General features: G+C 46.7%; 1 protein-coding gene across 4 annotated transcripts in view; it reads right to left on the bottom strand.

Annotated features, from left to right (window-relative positions):
* Positions 1-99: 99 nt before the first annotated feature.
* Positions 100-13597, bottom strand: part of NPTN (neuroplastin) — a 57668-nt gene continuing 44170 nt past the window's right edge. For 2 of the 4 annotated variants that reach the window (XM_080626468.1, XM_080626466.1), the window contains 4 exons: positions 12970-13103; positions 11426-11699; positions 2413-2434; positions 100-1677 (listed from right to left, as the gene is read on the bottom strand). In XM_080626468.1, the coding sequence (XP_080482594.1) occupies positions 1617-1677; positions 2413-2434; positions 11426-11699; positions 12970-13103 (491 nt within the window). In that variant the 3' untranslated portion in view covers positions 100-1616. Of the gene's footprint in view, positions 1678-2412; positions 2435-11421; positions 11700-12969; positions 13104-13597 lie in introns of all 4 variants that reach the window. The other 2 variants (XM_080626467.1, XM_080626469.1) reach the window with 2 other exon arrangements.

The raw sequence follows: 13597 nt of genomic DNA on the forward strand, positions 1-13597 counted from the left end.
GTACCAGCTTGCGGCCGCTGGGATGCAGGCTCCGGGATTCCCGGCACAGGGATGCACAGGTTACGTGGGATTAAACGTTTCAGTAAGTCTCACACACGGTTTTTGGGGGTGTTTGTTTTTTTTTGGTCAGTGTTTTATTTTTAAAAACAGGTGAATCCACTTTTTATACATCATTGCACTTCAACAAATACACAGAACACAAGTTCATGCATCTACAGTTACGCACATCATGAGAACCCTGTTAGGTCTATTTTCTACAATCTTTAAATCATGAGAACTTACAGTGTCAAACTAAAGAGTATAACTAGTTGCATAGAATATCACCATGCTGTAACATTTCATCATTTAAACAAAACCCAAAAAAAAAAAGAAAATTATAAAAGTTTGCCTGAATTGAATGTACAAGAATATGTTGAACACATCAGTGCAAAAGGAGTTGAGAATTTACATGAGTTAACAAAAAAAAAATCATCACTTAAAAAGCAATCATATATATATATTTATAAACTGAAGGTTTTTGTTTTCCACTGCATTCCACCACCACGTCCGACCCTTCTGCCTTTGGAAGTCTGATCATAGGACACCCGAGTCTCTCTCTAGAGGTTAAGCCCTTAAGATATATTACTTCTCCCGAGTACCAGCACACTCGAATTCTCTCATCTTTCAGACATACAGTAAGGAATGAAATATCAGCAGCTTCAAAATGAAACACGATTACTGGATTTTGGTTTTACCCCCTCCTCCCCCAAAATATAAATATATACTGTATATATCTTTTCCGTTTTGCTGTACTTTACAAAAAGTCTCACTAGATGGCAGCGGTGCGGTTCAGAGCCCGGTTGAACAGCTACAGGAAGTAAAAAATAGCGCATGCGGGACTCGCCCAACTACCTCTACCGGTTAAATAGATCCAGGAGGGGAAAGAAAGAAAAAGAGGGGAAAAAGAAAAAAGAAGAAAAGCAACATTCACAGCACATCAAAGCCCAAAAGAGTTTACACCTTCTACACTGAAGCGTTATTAAAATGTATCTGGCTAGGTGATCCTTGCAGAGAGGCTAAATAAGGCATGCTTTAGACAGTCATATCGTTGCTCACTTGAAAAGGAGAAAAATAAATGAAAATAAAATCAGACAGAACTGGAGTTCTAGAACCAAGAGTTCCAACCCTTAAATTTAGCAGGTCATATTGCCATCAGTCTCTCAGAAACTTAAAGCTCTAAAAAAGAAATGAGAAAAGGTGCTAGTCAATGCCCGGCAGCGGTGGGAACGGTTCAAACAGCGTGCAAACAGAGCGCTCAAGGAAGGGAAAATAGAGGCTTCCCAACTGGATCGCTTCTGGATTTTAACACTGAGTGAGGCAGGGGTTGGGGTTTGTCTCATGAGCAATAGTAGGGATGATGTAGAGCCTGACAGCTTGTGGGGTCTTAAACTACCTGTGTGGTTTGGGGTATCTTTGGACAGCGGGGCGCAAAGGGCCAGCACCATTCCCCGAGCAGCCCGCAGTGTTTTAATGCAGGGAGGAGGTTCTGTTACACACCCCAAGCACTACAGAAAGAGGAGGGTTTAGCCTGCCCATTGCAGAGGTGCCCGCGGGTCATACTTACATGATAAGCATTTTTAATTTGTGTTTCTCTGGCGTAAGTTTTTATCTTTATGATTGTTTGTAGAATTGGTTTTCCTGGAGAAATAACAACAGAAAAAAAAATGCACCAAAATCAAGCAGAAGCATAAGAAAAAAAGTCTTTGTACTTCAGTCAAACATTTCACCTTTCCTCCTAAGTGGCTAAAGACAACACAACTTTTAGGCTTTGTATCTTGCCACCTTCTCACCCAGTGCAATTCACCTGGCAAGGGCACTGCCAGTAGTTCTCCCTTTCCTTTACTGCAATGCTAACAACAACCTAAGGGGTCCATGGCAGGCTGAGAGAGCTGGGCTGGGTCAGCCTGGAGAAGGCTTCTTAAGGGGAGACCTTAGAGCAGCTCCAGTGCCTAAAGGGGCTGCAGGAAACCTGGAGAGGGGCTTTGGACAAGGGCCTGTAGGGACAGGCCAAGGGGAATGGCTTTAACCTGCCAGAGGGGAGACTGAGATGAGCTCTTAGGCAGAAGCTCTTCCCTGTGAGGGTGCTGAGGCGCTGGCACAGGGTGCCCAGAGAAGCTGTGGCTGCCCCATCCCTGGCAGTGTTCAAGGCCAGGTTGGACACAGGGGCTTGGAGCAAGCTGCTCCAGTGGAAGGTGTCCCTGCCTGTGGCAGGGGTTGGGACTGGATGAGCTTTAAGGTCCCTTCCAACCCAAACCACTCCGGGATTCTATGACCAGTAATAATACCACACATAATGTCAACCCCATATCATGTGAACTCTCCTAAACTCTCAGATTAAGCCAAGTAGTACTTTTTTTCTGAAAACACACTTACATTGGCCCAGCTGGTTCATCATCTGCAACAAGAATTCCGATGTGATCCAGGGAAAGACAAGGAAAGGAAAGGGAAAAAACAAAAAGAGAGTCAGTCTTTGCACCGTGCACTGGCCAAGCCGCGAACAGCAAACCAATCTATCTACAGCATTAAAGGCCATTCCACTTGGGAGTGCAAAGATTCATGGAGCTGTTTGTCTGGATTCAGGGTTTAATGGCAGGTATGTTGCCTCAATGGTTTTAGTTAACACTTGGGATGCTGGTCATGAAGAACTGCAACTGTAGCGGACAGATTGTTGCAATATGGTCAAGACTCATCTTGTCCCCAAGTTCCAGTGGTTCAATCTCATAAAAAAATAGATGAGAAGACAAACCAACGATTCAGTTGTAAAATCCTGCTGGTTGTTTGCTTGCATTGATATTGCTTTAATATAGATAGTATTTTTTATAAGCCATTCTTCAACTGCTGAGGAGTAATTACTGGTATATACCCCACAGGGCATATACACCACATGCTCGTCTTCCCCTGGCTGATCCAACCTCTACATATTCCGCTTTCCTCAAGGTCTGATTAGATCGGACTTGGTTAGGAGGAGGTTGGAGGTGCAATGCTTGGTTCAAGTATCCAAACGCAGTCCGTGGGCAGCAGCAGGCATCATGCGTGCGTCCGACAGGGCTCGACACGCTGGGAAGAGGCAGGGTCAGGGGTGTTGTAACACCTCCAGACACACCAGCTATGCAAGACACGGCCTTGTTCTGCTCGTGTCTCGCGGCACAACTGTTCTCTTTAAAGAATTGGAAGAACTCTGCCAATGAGTAATGTTTAACATTAGTGACCAATTGAACTTTGGGGTTTGAATTAGAAACCCCCTTGTTTTGCTCCCAAGCTGCAGTATGGAAGGCAGAAGTGCATTTAAACAGCAGTACAAAAATCAATCCAAAAGGTTAACGCTCCCGTAAAGGTATTTTGGGGGGACCAATTCTGGCACTCAACAGTTGCCGTTCCCACCTTGGGCTGGAGGGATGTGTCACTGAAGCCTTTAAGAAACTCTCAGCAGGATTCCACAAGGGTGCTTAGTGCACATGAAGCAGGTATGGAAATTACAGTTTCAACAGTGTGGGCATCCGCATGAGCACACGCTGGGAGTAATGTCGGTCAAAGGGGACATTACTCCACCTGTACCTTCAAGGCAACGGATAGGCAAAGCCACCGCTAGCACAGACAGTGACTGGAACAGAAAAAAATACTTCAACGAAAAGAAAGAACTAACCACAAACCAAGAGCTTTACAGCCAAAATAACACACTAGCGACACACCAGTGTCCACAGAAGTCCGTTACCAGCAACAGTACACTACCGGACAAGATACAGAGAGAACTAGGACTAGTAAGGACAACCAGACATCAATGTGCTGTTGTATATACAGTGGAGATATACAGAGACATCAGGTACTAAAACACAAAGCACAGTAGAGTAAATCTAGAACTTCCTTCTACGAACATCTTTTGCTTCACAAAAGATCTTCAAGTTGGTTGCACTCCGGGTGAGAAGCGCCTCAGACCAACAGCACCCTCCCTCCCCTGGTTTGGATGCTGCCAATGCCGCTCTCCACTAGCACCTGGGACCTCGGCTCTCTGACAAGCATCAGACATCTTTGAGAGTTTGTTTGGCCACACTTCAGGAATACCAAACTGCACCGGGAAGATACAAGCTCCCTCTCACTAGCAAATAACCAGTTCTCCTTCTCTGTTAAAATACTTCCATTCCTGTTGCAGCTAAGTCGTTTTGCGTGCTTAAAAAACAACTCCATCACATTTATAAAGGCTGCCATCGGGTGTTTTCCTAACAAAGAGCCAACAAAAATGCTTATTGGAATACTTAAGAGTACAGGGTGGATCACCACCGCTCATCCCTCTCCCATCTATAACCTAAATGGAGATAAAAGAAGCCTGAGGGAAGTTTCTCTGTACGTTCCTCTCCCAATCAGGCACTGAACTGCTGGCAGAGCATCCCCAGTACAGTACAGACAGAGACCGAAACCGTAGCGAAACCAGGGGGCAACAGACCAACAGAAAGCTCAATACAAAAATCAGACTAAAGAAAGGTTTAAGAGAACAGCAAACTGAAACCCAAATTAGTTGTGAACGTGAATGAAGAAGTTTTGAGGAAAAAAAAAAAACAACCACGTGTTAACGTTATGGCTTGTGCGTTGTATAGACTGAAGCGGAGATTAAACAAACTCCAAAGCATGCAGAGCTCTCACTTACCACCAGGTTTTTAAGGGTATGATGCAATTGAAGGGGGGGAAACAAAAACAAAAACAAAAAAAAAAGAAGTCATAGTAACCGACAAGCATCAACGTCACTCAACCCCTCTGCGCCAGGCGAGCTGCTCACAGGATGGACACCCTATGGCCATAGAGCACGTCCTCCCAGTACGCTGCCGCATTCCAGCCCCTGGGGCTCCCACAGTGCTGCCAGGTGACCATATGTAACCCCTCCTTTTGCTGGCACTGCCTTTGGGATTGGGAGGGGATGTGCAGCAGACTCCAAAAACCCCACTGCTGATACAAGAGTTAAACACCCCGACCAGCTGAGCCTTCCTTGTGGGCACAGCGCTGCCTGAAACAACCCGTTTTGGAGGGGTAAGGTTAGAATTTGCTGTGGACTGAACGCATCGTGTAACACGTGCGATCAACCCTTCCGGGCAAAAAACATCTGCGCGTTAAAAATCACAAGGTGATGACAAACAAGGTTTGCTTTAGCTCCTCCACTTGTATGAACTGTCCGGGAATGTAATTCGTGCTTGGGCAGAGAAGGGGGGTGTTTCATGCTGCCATGCCCTTACCTTCAGCCTTAATTTAGGAGGCATTTTACCTGTTGCTCAGTTTCTTTTACCCCCTTTGGAAAGCTCCAGGGTTTAGTTTTAATACCAAATTCATCTCATGTAGCCTCTGAGTGGTGCAAGTCCAAAATGAAACATTATCGGGTACTTCCAGCACTAAAATCCACATTTTTGCATCCAAAGGGACTCTGTGATTTGTGATTTAAAATTTGCAAAGAAACTTCCAGAGAGGAGCTGAGAGCAGCATCTCCAGCAGCGGCTCTCACACTGGCACGTGGCACCCCTCAGACCTGCCCTTACAGCTCAACAGCCAACTGGAGCGTTATTAAAATGACAATTTGGGGTCAAATAGTCAAAAGGAAAAGCCAACATTAACCCATTTAAGGCTGGCTGCACTCAAAGGCAGCATCTACCACCACAATACATGCTGGCTTCGGAGCAATGTTCTTCCCTTTGCCTTTGTTAACAGCAGTGTTTTGGAGGGAGGCGGAAAAGGCAGCGAACAGAGACACTCGAGCTTCAAAAAGGAATGAAGGCAGAAGCGTATTGGAGGCTCTCTGGCCAAGATACTTACACTGGAACCCTGCTCCTCTAAGAAATGTAGTGCACAAAGGCCCAGAGGAGCCAGGCTGTTTGATTAGCACTGTGATACAATGATGCTGGCCCTTGGCAGCAATGTGCCTATCTGATGATTTTCTCCCCTTGAAGAACTTTAGGCATGGGGGAGAAAGGTGCAGGTCAAGAAAAAAATAACCCCCAAATTTCACTTGTTACAAGGCAAAACTGTTTCAGTGAAAACATTTTGTTCTTGAAATTACTTACAGTAATAGCAGGAGCAGGGAAAGTCAAGAGGGAAAAAAATCAACATTAGAAAGAATGTGGGGATATGGATGGAGCTTCTGCAGAGCCAGAGCAGAAACACATTAATGGCAAGTCTTTGTATTAAGCTGAGAAATGAGAAGGGAAGAATGAAAAAGGACACGTTATAACCCCAGTCACCTCATGGCTTTGAACTAAAGGTCAGAGAGAATATGGATTTTCAAGTAAAAACTGTTCACATTCCTGCAGGGAATGCAGGAAGGAGTTTTTACTTTCTACTTACCCCAGAGCACACCCTTTACAACAGCATCTTTGCTAATATTGGGCTGTTTGATCCAACAACAGAAAGAAACCCACTTTCTTTAGGAATACTTCATGTACTACATCTGGGTCACGATGGCTGATCGCTACGTCTATCAGAAATAAGCAGCTTAAGCTATACCACAGAGGAATCAAAAGCTATTTGCTTCCTTTTGTTGTCAAGGGAAGTCCAAGCAACTTGCATTGAGCAAAATGCATCAGCAGTCCCCTGCTGAAACCGCTTCCCGTCGGGCATGCAGCGACGTGCCAGTGCCTCTGGCCTCCACATGCCACGGTCATGCAGCTGTCATCACCCAAAGCCATGGGAAGCCGCACGTTATCCACCCACCCTGGTTTTACACAAACCTGGCTGCTCTCTGGAAAACAGGGATGGGATCTGTCTATTGCTTTACCAGGTGTAAAGCAGAGGATGCACAAATTCAAGCGCCATCCGCCCTCCCTTCCTCCTTCCAGCACATAATTTGGATGCAAGGGGGCTCGCTGCAGCCACCTCCCCTCCCAGGAGGATGAGAATGCCCCTCATCCACAGGTACAACAGCAAGAACCTGCACCAGGCATCCCCAGTGCCACAATTTCTAGTCAGAAACATGGATTTCATGGGTGCCAAGTCACAAATCTAAATTATGTGAAGGAGGAAACATTAGCAAAGGAGCTACTGAGCAGCCCTGTTCCATGGCACAAAAAGCAAGTCCACTCCACATAGAAAGCAAGGTCCATGCAACAAAAAAGCCCCCACCCTGCAGTCAGGAAATGCCAAAGTTAAAGGAACAGCCTCGCTCTTCCAGCATGGCACTGCTGGAAGGTAGGTGGAGGTAACACCTTCTGAAAGGGCAGCAGATCCCCTGGGAAAGGGTCTTGGAACACAAAGCAGCCATTTATCCCCCCAGCCCCTGCCAGCTGAGCAGCCTCCCTCTGTGGGGACACAGAAAGCTGAAAAGAGCTGCTCCAACAGAACCAGGTTACCCATCACTCCCCCCCTCCACCAAGAGCTGAGGTAGCGGGCACACTAGGACAGGTAAGTTTAGCCTGTAGAACAGGGAGGTGAGAGAGGGGGAAAGGGAATCCATTCAATTGCCTTGGTTTTGACTGGCCAGGTGGAGTTCCCAAGCGCTCTGGAAAGCATCCCAGGCACCTTCCAGGAGAGAGGTAATGATTCTCTCCAAACTGTTGCATCCCCCACAGTAACTGAGTGCTTCTGTTCAGCATCAGTTATCCAAAGCCCTTTTTGGCACTTTGTTTAGGCTCACCAAAAAGGTAGAGCCCTCAAGCCTAGCTTGAGAGATAAGATGAGCAATTTCTGCTGTGGCACAGCTGAGAAAGGTAGAAAGGACTCCAAAGGACTCTACCTGTTGTTATTAGCAAAGTCTGGAGCAATCCTGCTCCAGCTTTTGGCTTGGCCTGGCTTTGTCCAAGGAGCTGAACACAGCACACCCCAAAGGACTGCCTGTAACTTGTGTAGGCTTAGCTAAGCCTGACCTAGAAACGACATCACCTGGGTTCTGCATGAGCTGAGCGCTCAGCGTGGGCACCAGCATCTCCCAACAAGAGAAATGCACCTCAACAGCATTTCATCCCACACCGTCAGCAGCCAGGCTCTGCACGGGCTGCAGGTACGCTTCTACATTGCCGATTTCATGCTCTCAGCTATAGGAAAGCTCTGAGCTTTCTGCACACAGGGAAGGTACGTTCAGCATCACTGGTTTTCTTGCCAAAGCTTTTTAAGAAGTCCTTAAAGTGTCCTGAATCAGTCACCTTCGCACTAAGTCTGTGCAGAAACCCTCCCCTCCAGAGAGCCTCAACAGGACAGCCATCAGCCAGAGGATCCTCAAGGGGAAACCGAACACAGGAGGCACCTTTCCCTAAGGTAGCACCTACAGCACCCCAGAGCACTGCAGAGGCACAAGACTACAGGTACAAAGCTTCCACCCCAGCACTGAGGCTGGTTACTGGTAGCAGACACTGAATGTGCAGGAGTGCAGAGCCTGCAGCAGGAGGATGTGCCAAGCCGAGGGACAACGATCAGCCAGGCAGCAGTCCGAAGGATCCATCTGCAAACACAGCCAGGGGGTTTATGACTCTTTCTACCTGCTATTCCGGAGCAAAGGAAGAATAGCGGAGAAACCTGAGGGCTAAAGGAGGTCTGGAGTTATTCCACCACAGGAGGAGAGGGAGTGGAGTGCTGGTGAATGGGAAGGAATCTCAATGTCTAAGGAAAACATTTGGAATGCTCCAAGGATGCAATTCACATCTCAGGAAGAGGGGCCTTCAAGTGAGGCACTGCTGCTGAGGCTGCCAGGTTTTCCCTGTGCAGCAAGGAGGCACTAACAGCTTGATCATCGCTGCTGCAGCAGCTTTGTATTGAGATTGTGGCACAACCACAACCCTCATCCTTAAAGCTTAAACACATCAAAGCCAATGCTAAAAGAGAGAATTCAGAAAACCAGCTCACAGCTGAAGAGACCATGGCTGTTGCCTAATAATTTCTATATCAAGTAATACAATATGTAGCCTAATATCTGCCCGAGTTGGTGCCTCAGCTATAGGCTCACTGATGTTTCCTGCTACTGCTTGCTGCAGCATGCGGAGGTGGCTGGGTGATTTTGGAAGCAGGGAGTTTCAATTCCACATGATACGCACACCACTGCATTCAAATGTTAACTTTGGCATTTCATAACGAGGTATTGAGAATAAGAAAATGAAGAGTAACCCACGTAAAACATCCAGGGGTGGAGATCAGCAGATAATCCAGGGTTTCTCACAGATGCATTTGTCAAATGCCCCTGCTTGTAGGGTGTTGCCCACCAAGATATCACAGAAAGCTTCAAATGCCTTTAAGGAAAATGCTAGAGTATCCAAGGGAAGGTAGGACTCAAGTCAGCCTCCAGCTGAGAAGATGTTATGCCAATCGTGTCTCTTCATCCAGGCAAACTTAATACACAGGTATTGACTGTGATATTCAGGATTGGATTTTGTCCTCCAAGAAAGTGAGCAGAGAAAACACATGCCCATCACAGAGGTGCATCACTCTCCAAGACTCAAGCTTAGCTGCCTGTAGACTACCAGCAGACCGAGCAAGCAAATACAGGAACCTCAGTTACTTGGCTCATCATCTTGGACTCCTCCGTCAGAGATGGTGAACCCGGACCCCTCAGGCACCCGAAGAGCAGCCAAACCAGCCAGGAAAACTTCAGCCTTTGAAATAAACAGGTAGGGACCTCTTCACCTCCAACATGTGCTTAACTGTGCCACCATGGTGGCTGCACTGCGATCTGCTCAAGTCAAAACCAGTTTCTGTTGGCTTAAGGCCATTTGAGGCTGCCTGCAATGCTCACATTCGAACCTGGTATCTTCATTTTGGTCCTGGTAACACCGCATCAGATGAAATTCGGGCATGCAGGGAGCTATGAACAGCCACCAACATAGAGGCGAGATCCTCTCTGGCCATCCGAGTCAGGCCAACGTAGCACAGCAACATGGGAGATGTGCAAGAGAAGATTCAAACTGTCTTTCTAGAAGTTTTCTGGGCTGGTTGAGAGCCACTCTGAGGACAAAGTGCTGCAGTAAACCCCTCAGCGCCTGTGAAGCTGTTAGTTATGCGGAGGAACATGCACTATGCAGCTTTTGTTGGATACACACCTAGACCAGAGTCAATGCATGCTCTGTAAGCAGTTAGTAAACGCTACTCAAGTGGTTACGATCAAAAGCCAGTTTCCTCTAGGTATGCACTACTTAAAGACAGTGTTTTGACCTGCTACAGAAGCCATCCAAGCCTCAGCCGTTCTCGAAATGTTAACGTTTATCACCTGTTTGAGGAGATTTTGGGGGTTTTTCATTCTCTGAAATGTAGCTCAGGGACCTTGAAGTTGGTTTTGTCCAAACTTCAGAGGCAGATGCTGGGTTCAGCACCTCCCCCAAGGCAAATGTCATGCTGTGTTATCACACACACCTTGTGCAGCTCCACAACAACTAGGCATTGCTGCACAAGCTACAACACAGCTGCTTTTGGAAGTCGTCTACTGTGCTGGAGGACTCCTCCAAGCCAGGAAGCCACTAATGACTCAGTGATTCCCATGTGGATCCAGCACGATGCCCTCTGTGTACTCTGAAGCGCCTGCTCCGTTACTTGTTCCGACAGTGTGATGGTATACCAGAGCTTCCCACAAGGATCACTGGGTAGGGTGTCTTGATAAAAATAGGTTTTCTTCACAAAAAGGAGCAGCTTGGTGTCACATTAACACCTGTTTCTCAATGTGGTTCTTCCAAATACTCATTTTAGCCTCAAACTGCCCCTCTCCCTTCTTTTAAAGGGGAAGTTATGCAGAAACAGCTCGAAAATGGAAGTTACTACTTGTATTCTGTACTAAACACAGTTTAACTCATCAGTGCTACTGTTAAAGCTGATGATAAAAACCTGACCTTTAGAAATGTAATTCAGTGGCTGTTACAATTGGATATCATTTCCAGAGCATTACTGAAGTACAAATTCAGTTACACACCAAAATAAGAGCCCCCACTCTTCTAACATTAAAAACATGGTTTATTTCTGACACATCCCTTTAAATGTGTTTCCTTACAAAACCTGTCCAGTGCAGATGCCACATGGAAGAGGGAGGGCCATCAAGGATTAGCGTGTTCCTGGCTCTCTCCCTGTACTGCCCTACACTCCTTAGGACTGGTGTTTAGGGCTTCTCAGGGCTGCTACAGCAGGGAAGAGACAGAAGCGGGAGACCCCTCATGCAACAAAAGCTTTAAAGACATGGAAATATCCACCCCCCCCCCCCCAAGTCTGTGATGTGCAGGATATTCAGTGTTAGGACTTCACAGACTTCACTTGCACCCTCTGCACTTGCTGGGCTTAATCTAATGTCTGAAGAGGGAAGAGGTGAGAAAGCAAAGAGCTCAGAGCTGACCAAACTGAGCTGCTGATCCTTCCTGCCACAAAGCCCCACTCCGTCCTGCTTCCACAAGTTCACTGTGCCTCTGGTTGGGGTTTTTGTCTCCTCCTCACAAGCGGCTTTGAGCACACTTACCGTCTGGGACTTCATCCGGCCGCTTCCTTTTCTCATAGATAACTATGATGACAACGAGGATAACAATCTCTGCCAGGATGCCCAGAAAGGGCCAGAGGGGAGCCAAGTGGCTGCGGACACGCAGGATGGTTGTGACCGAGACAGAGCCGACCTGGTTGGTTGCGTTGCACTGGTACTCGCCGGGATCCTCGTTTATCTGTAGGTTTGTGATGCTGAGCTCAGTGTAGTTGTCTTTGTTTAAAATGAAGAATCTGCCCGAGGAGTTGTTGATGTCCTGATGGAAGGGGAAAGGTGGAAAAGAGCAAGAGCTTTAGCAAGTTCTGGTGCCTTTTCATTTCTGTCATGGAAACTAGAAGAGGTTTGAGGGGTTCTTGCAAAGAGGCTGGTCTGTAATGCAAGAGGAAAGCCCACCACTAGTGTTTGACCTGGGTCTCTCACTAAAGTGAGCCGTGCTGCAAAGCAACAACAAAGAGATGCACCCAGGGCAAAGAGGAAAACCACCAGTACCAGTTCAGATTATTCTACATCACATTAGGCAGGGTTTGCTAACTAGTTCAGGTATGGTGGCCTTAATAGTATTTTGCGTTTGCTGCTTTTAAAAGAAACAGGCATTCTCACAGATCTGTGGTCAGGGACCTCAGGAATGTTTAGAGAAGCTGGAATTCAAGGTCCCATATTCCTTCTACATTTGAAAAGGGAATTCCAGAGTTGCTTACGTGCAAAGAATTAAAAAGGGACAAAGCTTGGACCAAGTATGGACGTGTGATCTTCCCAAAGCTTCACCTTGGATCCATTCATCAAATAACTTCACTAGACAGAGCAGGAAGGAGAATCTGCACCCCACCACAGAGGAGTTGCAGCACTCACTACATCACCCATCTAGCACTGCCCCATCCAAATGTAAGCTCGCTCTTAACGTTGAATGATCAACCCCTACTCTTACTTACTTCATCTCTTTCTTCATCTATCAATCAAATTGCTACCTCTCTGGCAGATCATACAGTGACATAAAAATAGGTGGGCTGAAGGATTTAGCAACTTCCAGCTTCTCTTCTGCTATTCCAACTGCTCGTCCAACTCTCTTGCTCACTAGATCAGCTGCTACATGGAAAAATACAATGACTTTAACACTAACAGGTATCACTGCCACATCCTCAGATTAAATCTTAATTAAATTAAATCAAATCCAACCTTTTCCAGTAAAATAGTTTGAGGAATTTATATCCAAATGCATTTAAGTCCCATTTCCTAACTCACATCCTGCCATTTGTAGCAGATAACCTGAATATTGTCTCCTTCTGCACAGTGCATGACTTTACCCAGCAGCAATGCAACGAGCAACTCTATTCACACCCCAGCAGTATAAATACCCCTTTTGCATGTGTGCTGCTGGAAGATTCCACCTTCAATCACCACTGCAGCAGACTTTTGAGGAACTGTGTTTGGAGAAGGCACCTGAAATAACACACCCCCAGCCCAAGGTGCTCATCTCCCTCTTTACCAGGGATTCTGGCAGGCTTTGTCTGACACCTCAGTTCTCTTACCTCAAATACACCATTGACCTTCTTGCGCCAGACCCACTCGGGGTGCGGGAAGCCCACGGACTTGCAGTACATCAGTGCCTCCTGCCCCTCGTTCTTGTTTTCGCTCCGCTTGTGGCCAGTGATGTCGGGAATAGCTGCAAAAGGGAAGGAAAAGCTCCATGTTTACAAGCTGCTCATTAAAGACAGAGTTATTTTGAGCTTGGAGAAGCTGAACAGAAAGTAAGTGACAAGTTCCCTGTGTGCTGTTCCTTTCCCACACTGAGCCTATGCTGCAGAAGAAAAACTGCAAGTCCCATGCGACTCCAAGCAGCCCCTCAACTGAAGAGCTGTGTCCTTCAGGCTTGGTTTGCCAGGCAAATTGATGGACAGGGAAAAATCTCAACATCAGACTCGAGTTCTCTACCAAAAGCCTACAAAAAGTAAGACAGCCCAGCTGTTCCCCTGTGCAGGAAGCTGAGAAACATTTCCATCTCCCTCCCCAGCACGCAGGAGGTCCCTGCAGTACCTTCAGCTTTGAAAGAGCTGAAAGAGATTCTGGTTACAACTTGCCCATCACGTCAGGACTTTGCACTGATACTATCTGAACATGAACTTCTGAAAGCTGAATCAGGTGATTCTCCCCCTTGCA

The sequence above is a fragment of the Psittacula echo genome (assembly GCF_963264785.1).
Source record: "Psittacula echo genome assembly, chromosome: 10".
In the NCBI taxonomy this organism is placed as follows: Eukaryota; Metazoa; Chordata; class Aves; order Psittaciformes; family Psittacidae; genus Psittacula; species Psittacula echo.